At 35.4% G+C, this 18,490-nt stretch overlaps 1 protein-coding gene across 4 annotated transcripts in view; it reads right to left on the bottom strand.

Annotated features, from left to right (window-relative positions):
- Positions 1-18,490, bottom strand: part of RSF1 (remodeling and spacing factor 1) — a 101,239-nt gene that overhangs the window by 16,897 nt on the left and 65,852 nt on the right. For 3 of the 4 annotated variants that reach the window (XM_087821639.1, XM_087821641.1, XM_087821640.1), the window contains 4 exons: positions 11,467-13,232; positions 9,575-9,781; positions 5,203-5,307; positions 4,014-4,093 (listed from right to left, as the gene is read on the bottom strand). In XM_087821639.1, the coding sequence (XP_087677765.1) occupies positions 4,014-4,093; positions 5,203-5,307; positions 9,575-9,781; positions 11,467-13,232 (2,158 nt within the window). Of the gene's footprint in view, positions 1-4,013; positions 4,094-5,202; positions 5,308-8,680; positions 8,756-9,574; positions 9,782-11,466; positions 13,233-18,490 lie in introns of all 4 variants that reach the window. The other variant, XM_016196393.2, reaches the window with a different exon arrangement.

Genomic DNA, 18,490 nt, shown 5'->3' with positions numbered 1-18,490 from the left:
TTCGTTTCAAAGAAAAAAAGTTTTATTGGTTTTAGTTCAACAAACTTTACGTAACAAACGGCTACATACAACTGATGCTTTCTCTGTTTCTCCTAAATTTAATTTGATTCACCAAGGACAGCTGAGCTCTTACACACATGCCAGTGTATAGTGAACTGAATAGAAATATGAAAGGCAAGAACAGTACTAGCTGAACAGGGACAGCTTCATGGATAAGTCAGAACTTGAGCTCTCTGTTACTGAACATGTTTGACACATCTGTCCTTACGCTAACCAAGTTTACTGCAATACCAGTTTCATCTTTTATACATCAAAATCTCTACTTTCACATGACCATTATTTCTCTCCTTAACTCAACTGAAAAAAAGAGAACAGTCATAGTCACATTAGGTCATGATTGGTGAGAGGCTTGGAAACCTAAAGGTAAATAAGACACAATTCTTACTCTCACAATTATTAACAACTGACTGCTGTCCATTATGAACAAGTACAATGGAAACATGAAAAAGATATTTTGTCTGAAGAGCTGAGAAATTTGGGAAGGCTTTATATACTTGAGTAGGATCTTGAAGGTAGGTATGATTTCTAATCACAGCATTCTCTTGCTCAGTAGTAATCTTATGGAAAGATACATCTTTTTCCACTCCATCTCACCACTTGCTCTATGATCATATTGGGCCCAGACTTTATCATTAGCTATAACCACACCCCTTCTAAAATTTCCATTTCAGGGATCCTATTCTCTGACTTTTACTGGCTCACTTTCCAGCTCACTCCCTCTGGTACACTGATTTCAACAATTGCCTGACTCCAGTGGGATCTCTATCTATTGACTACCCTCTTTTCACTGTCCATTATTCCCTTCATGTCCTTACTTTCCCCCTTACCTGGCTTAGACTCCACGGTCCATCATTATAAATACTCCTTTGTATACACTTTCAATTCCTTGTCTCTTTCTCTCCTTCCCTCTGTTATATTACCTGGAAAATTCCAACCCTGATTAATCCAACTCTCTACTAGCAAGGCACTAGAAATAGTACTCTGGAAGTATAGAACTATTTAAATTCCCAAATCATTTCTGGCACCAAGTTCTGAAAGGGATGTTTATATATCAGTTGAGTGGACTTCTGAAACATCAGATATCACAGAGCATCAGAGCTCCATCTCTGCAGACAGTTGCTCGCTAGTCACTGATTACTCATTGGCACATGCTTCTTTTCCACCAGACTGTACAGAGCCCTTTCAGGTAGAGACCTTATAATATACTTCATGTTGATTACATTGCCTGGTATAAAGTAGGTGCTGAATACATGCATGACCAGGGGAAAGATGCTCTTGTACTATGACACAGAGAATAAACAAGGCTCTAAGTTGCTAGGATGAGTGCTACAGAAATTATTTCATAGTTAAAAAAAAATGAGTAAAAAAGTTCACATTTAAAAACAAATGAAGCCACCTGGAATTTATAGTTAATATATTATTTATTTTAGAAACATACATATTTTGCTATATAGAGCTCCTAAGATTCATACTCATACATGTATAATAGGAGCTATAAATAATGAAAGCTTTGTTAACCAGATTATTGGGGAGAATTAACAAACAGCAACAATTCAGTTAACTGGCCTTGTGCCAGACCGGTCTCCCTGTAACAATAACTTCACTCTCCTTTCTGTGATTCAATTTCATATAGGATTTAGTGTGTGACGTAAAGCCACAATTACAGATGTGCTCTTAAAGAATGATACTTAAGTAAAGGAAGAGTAAAAGAGAAAGCAAATGAACTAGTAAATGGGAGATCAACAGTATAAAAAAATGCTGTGGCACATTTTAACATAAATTTCTAAAATTAAAAATATTTCTTAATTGCAGCAGCACGGCCTACAGTGTGTGAGGCAATAGTAAAAAAATTTTCACCGCCCTTCCCACATATAAAAGTATAGCATCATCATACTAGGATACAATATGAGTAACAGACAAATCTGTAGTGGTTGACATTCTTGCCTTTTAGAATACATTTTTCTTCAAGCTCTTAAAGGATAAGACTATTAGCCATCAACACTGCTGAGTCAAATCAGCTTCAGAGCATAAGAACACTGCTCACTTCTCAAGACAGGCTGATTTCCGAAAGACTAAGGCACAAGGACAATCTGATTTTCAATTATGATTTGATTCGAAGCATGTTTAGGTAGATCTTTTCCAGTGCCAAAAATAAAAACAGGAGCAACTCTGAATAGCACAACAGCCCTGATAATTTTATATAGGACTATTGCACAGTTTCTAAATACAAAGATATTTAGAAGACCTATTTAAACTAAAGCACTTTTATCTGTAGTCAACTTTAGAGATTAACTTTGCCTTTAAACTAAGTACCATCCATTCTGAACCACAGAGTTCCAACTAAGTAGTAAAGAAAAAAATGGGATTTGGAGGGTGAATCCATTTTTAAGGTTCACCTTTGCACAGAGTGAGATCAGAGAATGATCTTAAGGCAAACTAAACTAGGGTGAAAGGGGGGGGCGGAGAAGGTGAGGAGGGACAACTATGTGACAGCAGATAAAAGTTACAGTAGGAACAAATGAAGATAATAAGACCAATCAGGAGATACTGCTTAGGTTATCTCTCATACTTTGTACAAATGGGAATCAAGTCCTGACTAATCCTCTAAAAACTCTCTTCATCATCTCCATCTTATTATCACAAATGCCCTAGTTCAGGCCTCACTGGCTCTCACAGGCTCTACTGCAACAGCCTCAACTCTAATTCCCTCTTCTTACTGTTATCAGGGTATTTTTCCTGAAATAAAAATCTGATTATGTGTAACCCTCCTTTGAAGACACCCCCACTGCCCTTAGAAAATAATGCAAACTCCATAACCAGGTATGCAAAGCTGTTCACAATTTAGCCTCAATCCGCTTTTATAGTTTCATCCCCTACCATTTTGTCTTTGATCACATTTGTGCTCTTGGCCTAAAATGTCCTTTCTCTGCATGCCCACCTATGTAATCCCAAGCTATCTTCCAAGGACGTCCCTGATAAGCCCAACCCCTAGAACTCAAATCCCCTTTACAATGTTCTTCTACTGCTCTGAACAGACCTCAGTTTGTCTACCTAATTGTACCACTGGCTCATACGTCTGTGTTCTGATAGAGGGTGAGCCCCATGGAAGTGGGAGCTTTGTCTTACTCATCTTTTCTCTTCAGTTTGGTACATAGTACGTATAAATGTATGTTTACCAACAGATTAACCAAAGAAGGTACAAATAAATATAAATATAAACATGCTGTCTTGATTCTGAGCCCCTTTTTAAAGATTAGGCTCAACTCCAGTTTTACCTCCCCCAACAAGCCTTCTCAACTGCTTCAGATCACAGTGCAGCGGCATGTTGAAGAGGGAGGCATCTTTTATAGTCAGTGGGACACAGTTCAGCATTTAAATGCTCTTAATTTCATTTGTGTGAATTCTGCCCACCCAAAACATGACACGGGTAACTAAACCGTACACTAGTTCTTACAGTTTTCTTGTACTCACTACATACTTAGGTACATATCCTCTGCAATGCTTTGACCAATATTTATTCAGAGAAGGTTCTGATAGATATTTAAGTCAGGGGTAGGCAAACTTTTCCTATAAAAGGAAGGTAAGAAATTGGGCTTGATGGGTCATAAGGTCTGTGTTGCAACTACTAAGCTCCGCTGCTGTAGTACAAAAGCAGCCACAGACAATATATAACACATAAGCATGGCAGTGTTCCAAAAAACTGTAGGGCAATGAAACCTGAACAGATAATTTTCAGGTGTCATAAAATATGATTGTTGCTTTGACCTTTTTAAAAATCATTTAAAAACAATAAACACATCCTTAGTTAGTGGGCAATACAAAACCAAAACAGGGCAGGTGTGGTCCACAGGTTAGTTTGCCAATCCCTGTTTTAGACAGACCATCAATCTAAATATATACTGTTAAGAGAATTCTGCCGTCAAATTCCCAAGTAAAATATTAACACACAATACCTGCGTTCAGCACGCTCCTTCTTCTTTAAGGCAACATCCAAATCCTGCAATTGTTCCTCTAATTTCTCACACAGTAGTTTCTGAAACAGCCAAAGAGATGAATATCATTTTAATACCTTTCCACAATCATTTGTCACTTGCATGTTAACTGGTGGATAGTGTGCTATGAGAGCTGATAAGGGGCCATACAGTGAATGAGCACTGAAATGTTCCTTGTGTTTAATTAAAGTGGTGCCTCAGCATCCACTGAACTGAAGATGAGCATAGTATCTTTAATGTAAAGCACATATTAGAGAAACTTAGAACCTTGCCAGAAACACATTCTATGCCTATCTTGCTGGCAGAAATCAATGTTTAAAATATCATTTGGTTCCATGTGTATACACAACAGTGATTAAAAATTTTTTAAATCCTAAGACATTTTTAAGGGAGAGGGTTATATGTACAAAATATAACAGTGCCAATCACTAGTTTTAAAAAAGAGAAAGAAAAAACTTTACTAAACCATGCCACATGATTACTGAGTGAAAATAGAGCTGAAGAATGTAACTGATAAAGCTATGCTAAGCCACAGAAGTCCACTTCACTGAGAAGTACAATACAGCCCATCATTTTTAAACCAAAATGAGACTGGGCTTGTGAGAGAAAAGACTTCTTGGGCGCAGTGGCACAAAAATATTCTGTTTTTCAACTTACAGAAGTAATACACCTGATTCAAGATAAGAGGTAAATAGGATCCATATTTCTATTCATAGTACCACCATAATCGTGCATAATTCATGAAACCATCCACAAAACTACTGACAGAAGGCAGGAAGGCAGGCAGAAATGAAAAGAGGATGGTACAAAGGAATATATAACAGGCAGAAACTATCTATTGTATTGTATATTTCCTTAACTTGGAGCTCTTTGTGCCTTTAACAATGTGACGGGGAAAAAGAAACTTTAATTTTACAAAAATTACAGGTTTTCTGAGAATTGCTCTTGAAGAAAATTAAGGGAAGACCTAAGAGATAATGGTAAAGAGTGGCCTTTTCAATAGTTTCTAATTTCACAGAAATTTAAATAAGAGGTAAACCATATTTACAAATTGTTTTGAAGATTTAAAATGTTCAGTAACTATCAAGAAGTATTACTAATTTGAATATAAATCCACAAACTGAAAAAACAGAGGTGTGCCGGGTCGTACATGTTGGCAAGGGGGGCAGAACCATTCTCCATCGGGGATGATCATCAGAGGAGGGCGAAGGCAGGCAGTGTGGTAGCCACTGTCGCAAGAGTCACACAGAAGAATCTGAAATAAACCAGATATTAACACCAACCTAACTCTATGACTAAAATTCAATGACTCATGTTAAAATAAAGACATTTCAGTATTTCTTAGTACTATACTAAGAAATATACTATACTCTATTTGCATAAAGCATAATTTAAAAAAAGCTCTGATAAGTATGGATCTAACATGCCATTTTTTTAATTTAAAATAAAAAACTAAGAAAATGTTAAACTACAAAATTAAGTAAAACTAGCAAGTCCTTTCTGAACTAGTTATAATCCTTTTCTAGTGTGACATGAGGGTCATAAACAAAAAATTTTTTATCACAGTTTTGTATAAAGCTCAAGTATCACAAACTACCCTACCACACATAGGATTTTAAAAATACAAATAATTTCTACTTCAAATAGCATTTCAATTACCAATCTGTAAGAATCATTCATGGTTCCTTTTATCATGTAAATTCAAATATTAAAGGAACTTCGGTAAGAGGGGAAGGGAACTATATTTAGGACCATCATGTTCAAATACGAAGTCTTAAGTTTAAATTTTTTGTTATTTGATTTAAGACGACCAGTTTCTAAAACTTAAAATGGTACCTTCATGAATGTTTGACTTAAAAAAAACCAACTTCTTATTTAAAAATTTAGATTTACAGAAGAGTTGCAAAGATAGCACAGAGTTCCCGTAAACTCTACTCAGCTTCCACTAATGGTAACATCTTACATAACCATGGTACATTTACCAAAACTAAGAAATTAACATCAGTACAATACTATTAAATCAACAACAGACTTTATTCAGATTTTGCCACTTTTCCCACTAATGCTTTTTTCTGATTCCAGGATCCAATCCATGCATTTAAATCATTTCTCCTATGCTCCTCTAATCTATGACATTTTCTTGGTCTTTATTTATTTTCCATGACTTTGAGTGTTTTGAAGAGTACCAGTCAGACACCATGTAGACTTCCTTCAACTGGGGTTTGTCTGATGCCTTCTCTTGATTAGACTAAGGTTATAGATTTTAGAGAAGAATCCCACAAAGATGAAGTGTACTGCTCCCTGTGTCATATCTGGGGGTACATGATATCCATATGACTTATTACTGGTGAAATTAACCTTGATCACTTGGTTCTAACAGTGTCTGTTGGTTTTCATCACTTTAAAGTTACTAATTTTCTTTTCATACTCTATTCTCATTAGAAGTGATTAAGTCCAGCCCACACTCAAGAGGGGGTGTATTAAGCTCCACTCCTTAGAGGAAGGAGTATCAAAGAATTTGTAGATGTAAGGTAAAGCAGCCACAGTAATGAATAATTAGGAGAAAATATGATGAAGCTATGCAAATATCCTGTTTTTCCTTCAATTCTCACCTACTAGTTTTAGCACTTATCAGTGGATCTTGCTTGCAGTAATTATTACTGTGGTATTCTAATGGTGAGTCTCTATTTCCCTCATTCCTTTTATATTTGTTATTTGGAATTCTTCTGTAAAGAAAATATGTCCCTTACCCCACATTTATTCATTTATTCAATTATTTATTTGTATCAGGATGAACTAATGAATATTTATTTTATTCTTTGGGTTATAATATAAAACTGCTGCATGTCCAATTCAAATTGTTCTAGCTATGGACACACTGGGAGCTCTTCCAGTTTGGCTGTGCCTGTAGGATTCATTTGCATCCTGTTTTTAAAGCACTTCCTTACTTTCCAGCACTACAGGATCCTCCAGGTGTATTTATATTTTCTCTGCCTAAGCTTAGGAATCAGTCATTTCTCCCAGAAGCCCTGGTTCTTTTAATGGAGAATGGTATTTAGAAACAAAGAATTGGAGGTTGAATGCTCACTGCTAATGGGTATCACTGCTTCTAAAATGTCTCAGATGACAGAGCTAGGAAATACATCTGTGTACAGCAATCCATGTGCACATGTGTCTATATTAAAATAAGTATGAGTTCATACTAATATCTCCAGCTCTAATCCAGCACCACAGGATTTACTCTAGCCTTCAGCCGTGCTCATTTGTAACTTCTTTCTCTGACAGTGAGAAAGCTGGCTTCTATTATCTACACTTCATTTACTTGTTCAAACCTAATATATATGTAAAATAATTTCTAATTGCTAACACATACTACAGTGGGTGAAGGGAGAAGGGTGGAATGTGCACACGTGTACAGTGATTTAAAAGTGAAAAAGTATCCTCCCCCTTCTTCAAACAATGCATCACCATTTGCTGCCAAAACCCAGAATTCAATACTTCAGTTATATGACTGTTAGAATGTTTGATTACTTAAGCATATGTAGATGAACCTGGGCACCTGATTCCATTTATCACATTGTTTCTATGGTAAAGCATAATCTACATTTTAAATAACAAAGTTAAATTTTTAGAAATCAATTTATCTCTAAAACGATAATTATCTTTATTCCTCAATAAAGGTAAAATCCCATTAAAATAAATATTACTATGTAAGATTTCCAAGCTTCAGGCAATGATCCATATATTTTGATTAAAACATCTGGAAAATCCCAGAGTTCTATACTCATCTACGAATTTACTGCTTTTCTGCTGTAAGCTTAATGAGGACAAGTACCATGTCATTCTAATTCAGAATCATTGCCCTACCACTTAACACATAATAGTTGCTTGACATTTTTATTTGAGGATTATCCTTAAACACATGGCATAAGAAACCCATTTAGGATATTCAGTTTCTAATGATATTTCTCTTTGGCACAGTAACCAGCAACAGGATTTTTAGAGCAGCTATTAAGATAACTAACTAAATAAAAATCCTGTGTGTGCCAAGAAAGGTGCAACTTTATCTCCTCATTGTCATTTCTGCTCACCTCATTTCACTTCTCATTTCCTCACACCCCTTTGTCACTGACATCTATGGCTGCCTCAGTTAAAATGCATTCTCTTAGTTTAAAAAGACATTAGGAAATGGCAGGGAAAGAATACAAGTGTTGATTTTTACTTTATTTAGAGGGCAGAAAAGACCACTGTCTCGTATCTTCTCTTGGCCTTTCTCCACACAAAAATCTTGACTTAACTTTCACAGTCTGATGGTCATAAAAATGCTTAGAAGGGACTTCTGCAGCACAATTTCAGCATCTACTCTTCTCCAGTCATTATCTAGTTCTAAGTTCTTTTACTTGAACCATCTGAAGCTACTGGGATATGATAAACTTCACCGATTAATTTAGTTTCCACATATGAGTTTAACATTAAGAAAAAAACAAGTAAACCACAAAAAACTTTAACCCAGCACATAATAGATGTGCAAGGCAACTTTACATAACATTAAAAGCAACCCTCAGAGGAAGTATGTGGTATTATTCCCATTTTACAATGAAGATATCAAGATACAGAGAAGAGAGCACCTGATAAGTGGTGGAAGCAGGATCTGCTGCCAAGTCTGTCTGGTCCATGCTTTTCCCATCACACCACACTGCTTTCTAGGAAAAAAGAGCCTTGGAGAACCACTTCATATGAATTTTCCAAACTTTAGAGGATCTCAAAACTTTTCTGATCCACACAATTCTACCCATGTGGAAGCATCTTTCTTTACATTTCTTTCTACTTAATAGTTGGAGCCTGCCTTTAAAGTAAAACGTATTCAAAGGAACAGAATAGTTGCATAGAATTGGGCATAACAAAGAGTGTTTCTTCAATAGGCTCTTTAGAAAGCACTTATGAACTGCAGGTATATATAGGTTAGGAACTGGTTTTCCTGATTTAGGTTACCTTTGAAGAACTTACTTCCTGGGTAAGAAAGTTCCAAGTAAATCGGTCACTATTCTTCTGAATATATCTGGTCTATAATTTGTCCTCTTAAATTTCTTTTTAGAACTGCCCATTTCCTAAAGTTCCAAGCCCTACTAGGTTAACTGCTTGACTTGTATGTTGTGACAGAAAGGCCTGCAGCACCTTCAGAGATCATAGCTGATCAGAGAAACTTCAGAAATATTATAAAGTAACTTAAAGGGAAAGAAGAAAATTTTTTTAAAAGAACAGAAGAGAAATATTTGAATAATTTCACAGATTTGTGAGAAGAGATTAGGAGTGTATCCTAATTAAGAGGAAACAGCAATAGCTACCTAGGCAGAATGAAAGCAGGATCCTGACCTCCCCAGAAATGGGTTATTTAAGAAATAGGAATAAAGACCATTTTGCACACACAAGCTCTGCAGCACTACAAATGTCAAATTGTGATCAAACCCAGAAGAGTTAGGCTTCTTTGGAAAACCAGGGCATGAAAGATGAAGATTACGTACTAGCTCAGGATGGTTTGGAAGGCCACATTTTTTGCAGGGTTCATCATCATCTGCTAAGACGGCTTCTTCACTCTCCTTTTCTTCCTCTTCTTCTGAAGCTGCAGATGACTTTTCACTGTCAGACCCTTCACTTTCATCGTTGCTGGAATATTTCCACCTGCCACGTGTTCGAGAACCAGTCCATCGAACTTTGCCTTTGGTTTTTACCTTGTATAAAATAAAAAAATTGGAATAATTTGGTATAAGAATGCAAAAAGAAAAACTTCTATGTCCCTTGTAGAATAGTCAATACATAAAGAAAAGGAAAATTATTGTAGCTTCTTCAACAGATATACCTACTATTTAATTTTGGTATATATTTCCATTGTGTTTTCTATTTTGGGGGGTATTATAATAAATACGGTCTTATAAATATTTTCCCTAGTCATAAAATACTCTCCCTAACATCACTGTGAATGACTATATAATATGCCATCATGTAGTTGTATTTATCTAATGCTCTACTAGACAGACATTTAGGTAGTTTCCCATTTTTTCACTTTCATAAACAATTGTATCCTTGTAAATATAAACTTTTACACATAGATCTGTGGTTAGGATAAATTCCTTGAAGAGAATTCTGGGTCAAAGGCCATGCACATTTTAAAGGCTCTATAATAGAGCACTGACTATGTTCTCACATTTTGTTATACAAAATTTTAAATTCCCATATCAAAGATTAATTTAAAATTTTTAATGGGTCAAAAATGCATATAAAAATTCTGACAAACTTAAAAAATATATTATTCAGACAGTAAGTTTATAATGTTGTAAACTGCTTTTTATTGTCTGGTTGCACAATTTTTAAATTCATATTTTAATTAATTCCTATACTATAAGTCCCCATTAAAGATCAAAGTAATTCTAGAAGAAGGGGAACATTTTTTAAAGAATTAAAAAGTCAGTATTCTAGGAAATAAAGGATCACTTACAAAGGAGAACAATCTAATCGCTTAAATAAATTAAAAACAAAAATAGCACTTTTAATTATAACAAACTTCCATAAACTAGCCAAAGTCTTGTACCAGAATTTTGCTCAAAATAAGAGGGCATCAGAAAAAAATTCTGGCTTCTTAGACTAATGTTTAAAATTGGGGAATACAGGCACTCTCATACATGTAATGAGAGGGTACATAATGGGGCCATCTTTGGAAATGTGTCAATAGCTATCAAAACTTAAAATACACATGTCCCTTGGCCCAGCAATTCCAATTCTAGGAGTCTATTCTAAAGAAATACTCACTCATGTCCAAAATGATCTTCAAAGCAGCATTGCCTGTAATAGTGAAAAATTGGAAACAACCTAAATGTCAATCAATAAGGGAGGAGTCAAATAAACTGAGGTATATCCACACTATGGAATACTATGTGGCCATTAATAACCAAAAGGTAGACTGTATCTTAGTGACATGGAAAGAGTTCAGACACACTGATAAGTGAAAAACTCAGAGAAAAATAAATATATTTAATTCAACATATTTTTTAAGTGAATGGATATTTATGAACATATATATGAATGTATGGGAAAATGGAAACAAACTGTTAATAGTGTTTATGGGAAATTTTCATCTTTTAATGCTATAGTTTGGGTATTATTTGAGTAGTTTACAAAAAGAATATATTCCTTTACTGCCCGTTTAATAGAGAAAAAAATTTAAAAGATAATGAGATTATACAGTCTGAAATAAATGTCTGGTGATAACTACTGCAAAAAGACATCTCAGATATAGAAAGATACATTTTTATAAAAAGTTTTCTTTGAATAACTTGTTTTAGCCAAAAGTAAAAGCTGCAAACACCTACAGAAAAATATTTCCAATAAAAATTAAAATGCAGAGTAGGAGATATTTTACCTTGCTTACTTTAGAATTTGTATCTTTCTCCATTTTTTTCAAATTTTCCTTTTTGTCTGTTTTTTGCAAAGCTGTTGACTCTTCTTCCACTTCATCTTCTCCTTCCCCTCTTTTTTTATCAGCTTTCTGATCTCTGATCTCAGCTGCTTTAGCTGTGGGTCTAGATATTCTTGGAGACCTCCTTAAAGTACGACCCACAGTTGCTTTCTCTTCTTCCTTTTCTGACTTCTCTTGCGTGGTTTCTGGTTCTAGAATTTTGGGAGGAGACTCTGGCTTCTTCTTTCGACTGGATATCCTAATTGTTAATTTGATGCCCTCTTTTTGCCTCTCAGAGGTTATCTCTGTGTTTTCTGGGGTAGTGGTTTCTTCTTCAGGAATCAGCTTATATTTAAATTTACTTTTTTGCACAGAACCTTTTGTCTCAGAAAGGTCCTCTGCACCAGACGTCTGGGCATTGTCCAGGTTATCCATTTCTACTTTCATGGATTCGGAATCCTCTTTTAGGATTTCTGGGTCTGTTTTTTCCAGGGACTGACCTTCAGCAGAACTTGTGCTCTGACACTCTACCACTTCTTTTTCTGAGTCCCGTTTCTCACAACGGCCAGCCATGTTAGACAGCGAAGAAGTTTCAGCTGCCTCGGGAGAGCCTGGCCTTACTGATTCTGGAGTACTCTTTGGTACCTCCTCTGGTATTGGACTCAATCTTTGTGTGTCCTTATCAAGAAAAGTCTTTTTGGACTTCTCCAACTTTTCAAGACATTCTAGAACTGGTGGGCGCTTATCCTTGTTACTTTTGGGAGACTTCTCTTCAACTTTCATGGTATGGGATTCAGCAGTAGATAAAGCAGTTTTTAAAGAGAGATCTGTGGCCATCTCAGAAGCCTCCAGAGAGGTTTCCATTTCTGAAGGAACAGTTTCCACTATCTGCTCTTTTGGACTCTGGGTCTCTACATCTGATATTGAACTTTCTGCATCTTTCCCTAAAGGGACCCCTTCTTTCTCAAGATCACCTATTTTTATACTTGTTATGACGGAATTTAAGGACTCTGCTCCATTTCCCTCCATGACGACACCTTTATCCTTACAGGGGCTACAGCTATCTTCCTTTGTATCATAAAACTTTGTCTCCATTTGCTCTGTCTTAAAATTTGGAGTTACCTTTTCATCACCAACTTCTCCATTTACCAGCTGTTTCCCTTCATAACTCAAAGCAGTGATTGTAGAGACCCTTTTACAAGTCTCTTCCTCTTGTTTTATTTCATCTTTCAAAAATTCTTTTGTTGGAGTAACTGATTTACACAAAGGTCCTTTGATTGGACTGTCAAAATCATCACTCAGTTTAATTTCTCGTTTTTTTAGTGGTATCTTGGCCTGCTGGTCATTTTTAAGTTTCTCTGTTTCTTCCGTGGACTTCTCAGTAATTTCTTGAGAAGATTTAATGTTGCCACCAAACTCCAGCCTCTCGGGCTCTGGCTTCTCCATGCTTCCTTTGATATCTTTAGGGTCTGCTCTATATTCCTTCACTTCAACTTTAATGGGTTTGACATTTTCCTTGAAGGCATCAGTTTCTTCTTTGATCATTTTTTTCCCCTCACTTTCCAGCAAAGGTTTTTCTAGCTTTACTATGACTGGCAGTTTCACAAGTTCCTTTTCATCCTCTTTTTCTATTTTCACAGTAGTTTCTTCCAGAGCATTGGGTATAGGACGACTTTCTGAATCTACTGGCTGCTCTTCACTCTTCCTCTTTTCATTTTCCTTCTGTTCCTCTAAAAATCAGAAAAAGTTTACATGAATCTAAGTATTCAAGATATATAAAAGGCTTAACATAATACATATTTCCATTTGAAGTTACCCTCTTAAAAGAGGTGACTTTTGTCACTGGACATTTAACAATAAAAAATAAAATCTGACAGTGAAGCAGAGTACCAAACTCTGGATACTGAAAAACTATTATGTAGAAAGACTCAAGTTTCTGCAATATACTTTAGCTTCAGTGTTCAAAACGGAATGAAAATATTTATAGAGCTCAAATAATTTATTCAAGCTCAAAATGTGGCTCAAAAAAATGAAACTAAAAATACTATATGAAACATTTCCAAAAGACTGTATTTGTTTGAAGAACTGACAATTGTGCTTCTTTTCAAGTCACTGAGCACTTCGTTTCATTGAGGCAACAGGAGTATGGCAGTGGGAAAATGTTAAATATTTTATTCAGATTATAAAAGTAACACAATTCTGTACAGAAAATGAAAAAGAGGGAAAAGGTGACCATAATCCTAATATCCACAGACAATCATTACTAACATTTTAGATTACTTCCTCTGAGTCTTGTGTATTTCTGACAAAGTTGTGACCATGTTGCCTTTTTCTCTCACCAAAACATTCTTATAATATTAAATTCTTTTTCCAAAAATCAGGCTTAATTATATTAAACTCCCCAATGTGGTGCTATTAAAACTTACTTTATTAAATGCCAGTATTAATATTTCAGGAGTTAATATTTTACAAATAGACTATTAGGTTTATCTGTCAATTCTTTTTACCTTATTGGCTACGTATGTCCAATTTTTATAGAGTAACTAATAGTGAAAATTTAAACAAAAGCCATATTTAGTAAATGGCATAACCTGTAACTAAGATAACAAAATTGTATATACACTTGTGCTTAGAAACAATCTGAGCAGAGTGGTTTTTCTGTTTGTTTGTTTAAATATGTCTATTGATTTCAGAGAGAGGAAGGGAGAGAGAGAAACATCAATGATGAGAGTCATTGAAGCTGCCTGCTGCATGCCCCCTACCTGGGATCAAGCCCAAAACCTGGGCATGTGCCCTGACCAGGAATCAAACCTCAATCTCCTGGATCACAGGCTGATGCTCTACTGCTGAGCCACACTGGCCAAGCTGAGCAGAGTGTTTTCAGAATTCATTTAAGTACTAATTTTACTTACATTTCCATCACCTCACCCTGCCAGCTGAAAAAACTCAATTCTAAATGAAGTTTTACCAAGACAGTTTTACAAAAAATTTGAATAGATTCTTGCCAAGTTGATAAACCAGAGTTATAATGTATTTCATGAGAATTAAACGGAATGGATAGAAGTAAGATGAAGTAGGACATGTTTTATACAAGGAGAAGTCCCTATTGCTTTAACGAGTGAATTTTTATTATAAATCACCATTTCTTTTATGTTCAATCATGTTGCAAATAAAAAATTCAAGAACCACTGAGAGCCATTCAGAACCTGAGATTACAGTATAAGTATTGCTCCTCCCTCTTTACATTGTTAGTGATTTAATTTATACATGCTGTTAACAAAATTAAAGACATCACAGTAATTACCTAATTTGTATGTCTTCCCTTTCCCACTGATAAAGTAGGTTTAGTAAATTCTTGTCCATTGAGACTGGTCAGTATAACAGCAAATATAATTAAATCAACATCTTCGTTAACAATTAAAATATAGATTACCATCTTTAAAAATAACTTCAAATATCAAGAGTTTACTAAACACAATTTAATATTTCTTCTATATATTTTGGTTGAGAAGCAACTCAGGATTTCATTATGACTCTCACCCAAGGTAAAATGACATTATGATGATATTTTACTGTAAGTATGTAATGTGATAAATATTGGTACAGTGGCAACTATATTACAATATACAATGTGTCTTATATGTATATATATTTTTGGGACACCCAGTATATATGTGTGTCAAAGTAACATGATGTACACCTTAAGTTTACACATTATATGTAAAATTAATTTTAAAGTAACAAACCCCAAAGTGATATGTAGGTACATATATATTTTTCTTTCATCTTCACCAGAGGACCTGCTTGCTCAGAGAGAGGAAGGGGAGGAGAGAGAGAAACATCGACCGATCAGTTGCCTTCCGTGTGCTCCTCGTCCAGGGATCAAACTCGAAACCCAGGTATGTGCCCTGACAGGGAATCAAGCAGCAACCTTTCAGCAACCACACTGGCCAGGCAATGACACCTGTGTTTTCATTTGAGGGTGATGAGTGAGAATTTCTCTTCAGTTATTTGAACTGATTTTTATTTGAGTAACAGCATGGCAAAATAAAATGAGTAACGTTAGAGTCAAAATTCCTAGGTTCAGCTCCTGGTGTATCTTTGGATACATCACTGACTTTGATCCTTGTGTTTCTTCATCTACAAATAAAGCAGCTGCACTAAGACCTCGGCTAACTCATATTTCTCTTAATCAAAAAATGTTAAACCCTTGGTATTTTTACATTTGGCTCAGCTCTTTTAAGAGAAAAACATGATAACAATTACTACTCTAAAACTACAATTACCATCACAGATGTGTCAACCTTGAAGCACAATCCTAACTGGTATGAAGGTCAGTCAGGTAAACAAATATTTCCCCAAAGTTCTGTCAAAAGGAAACTATAAAAGAGGGATGAAATGAGTTTAAGAGACATGGAATTTGAAGTGACAAAATTCAAGGATAATATAAACCTCAAAAATCACAATGTAGCGGCAACAGTGCTTGACAAACCTGAGGTGATTCAAGAGAAGTGTTATGTACTATAAATTTTTAAAGCCAATTCATTCACTTACTCAACAAATATTTAGTGATCACCTATTATGTGCTTTTTGAACCATCCCAACCAGAATCACTTTGTAACGAAACACTAAATGCTCTACCTAAGCTAACAGTGAAGGACGCTGCTAGTTACCTATCCAGTGTCTACCCCCTCTTCGTTCTTCCTAACAGAACTCTGATTTTGTTCAGGAGAGTACTCGTCCTTTTCATGAGGATTGCAAAATGATGACATTCCCATTTTATCATTCCTACATCAGTGATTTGTTGGAATAAGTTCTCTAAAAATAAACTTTACATATTTAGTATTTTGTTATACAATAGTATATGTCATATAGAAAAGGTGAGATGAATGCTTCATTTATTTAAATTTTCAAAAGAGTAATTCAGTCCCCACTGGCATCCTCCAAAGGTAACTAGTTTTCCTTTTAAGTACCATAATGAAATCCTGGATTTAAGACCTAATCAATGTGTTTTAATCCATTATAGTTATTATCCTTGTTAATGATTAAATTGTGCTATCTTTGGCAGTGGAAACCTCTTTTAGTTGGTTCTTGAGTCTTTTTGATATGACTCTGATAGCATCCATACTACCTGAAAGACCAGATGTTTTTAGGTTCATTATGCCCCAGAATTGGAATCAGCCACTTTTCTAGAAAGTTTTGGTTTAGATCAGTGAGAAACTGTATTTCAAGATCACAATCTGGGCACTAAGGATGCTCACTGCTACTGTTTCTAAGTCTTTGCAGTGGGCAGAACTAGAAAATACATGTATATATTTTTAAATAAAAATAACTCATGAGTCTGGCCAGAGTGTCTCAGTTGGTTGAGCATCATCCTGTGCACGAAAGGATTGCTGGTTCGATTCCCGGTCAGCGTATACACAGAAGGCAACCAATCGATGTTTCTCTCTCTCCCTTCCTCTCTCTAAGCATGTCCTCAGGTGAAGATTAAAAAAATAATAATAATAACTCATGAGTTCAGAATACTATTTTAGTGTTTCCTTAACCTTCTCTATATTGCATCTTCTTTTTTCCACAATGAGAATCTTGGTTTACAAGGACAGCACAGATGACATATTTAGAATATCAGATATTTTTTCTCATATTATACACAAAAAATTTTCAGAATAACAACACTGACATAATCAAGAAGTGATTTAGCCCAGCCGGGCGTGGCTCAGCAGCTGAGTGTCAATCTAGGATCCAGGCGATCAGGGTTCGATTCCCAGTCAGGGCACATGCCCGGGTTGCGGGCTCGATCCCCAGTCGGGGGTGTGCAGGAGGCAGCCCATCAATGACTCTCATCATTGATGTTTCTATCTCTCTCTCTCCTCTTTTCCTCTCTCTGAAATCAATATATATATATATATGTGTATATATATATATATTTTAAAGTGATTTAAAAAGTAAAAAAGCTTTTGTATGGACTCTTCCTATTCCTTCTCCATTTGTTTAGTCTTGTTATATCTCCAATGTCAAAGCACACAGCTATTAAAGACTCCATGTTCCCTTGCATCTGTCATTTAGATTTAGTTACATGTAATTTCAAATTTAATGCTCTCCCAACATTCTTCTATAAATTTTTATTTTGAAATAATTGTAAACATACAGATAAATTACAAAAATAGTTCAAGTGCACCTGCACCCTGTTTTTCCTAGAGTTAACAACTTACATACTCAGTACAATTATCAGAACCAGGAAATCAACATTAGTAAAATATTACTAACTAAATATATTTTATTTAAATTTCACCATTTCCCCCCAATGTCCTTTCTGTCTGAGAATCCATGTCTCATTTTGTTTTTTTCCTTTGTCTCCTCCAATCTGTGACCGTTCCTCATTCTATCCTTGTTGCTACTGACTCTTGACAGTTATTTTGTGGAATACCTCTTAATTTGGGCTTGTGTGATGTTTTCTCAAGATTAGACTGAGATTACACATTTTTGACAAAAATGCCACAAAAGAGATGCTGTGTATTATATCAGAGGGTACACGATGTCAATACTTGATCATTTGGTTAAGGTGGTGTTGACTTGCTACTCCACTGTAAAGGTCCATTTCCCCCTTTTTAATGGGTAAATATCTTGAGGGAGATTATGCTAATCTTTTGTTTCTCCATAAACTTTCGCCCACTAATTTTAGCATCTGTCAGAGATCTTTCCTGCAACAATTATTACTGTAGTATTTCTCTATGGTGACTTTTTTATTTCCCTCATTTCTTCTATCTCAATTAACTGATATTTGCCTAAAGTGAAGAGCTGTTGCTTCACCTCCATTTATTTACTTATCAATTATGTACTTATATAAGTAGGAACTCAGATATTTAATCTATGGTTTAAAATCTATAATATAAATTTGTTGCTAAAAGTTTCTGCTTTCACTACTAGGAGCTCCTTCCAGTTGGTACCTGTGTCCTGCTGATGTGCCCAAATTCTTTTTGGGCACGCT

The sequence above is a fragment of the Miniopterus natalensis genome, chromosome 11 (assembly GCF_054644295.1).
Source record: "Miniopterus natalensis isolate mMinNat1 chromosome 11, mMinNat1.hap1, whole genome shotgun sequence".
In the NCBI taxonomy this organism is placed as follows: domain Eukaryota; kingdom Metazoa; phylum Chordata; class Mammalia; order Chiroptera; family Miniopteridae; genus Miniopterus; species Miniopterus natalensis.
The sequence above is the reverse complement of the archived record's forward strand: the minus strand, read 5'-3'. Positions and strand labels throughout refer to the sequence as shown.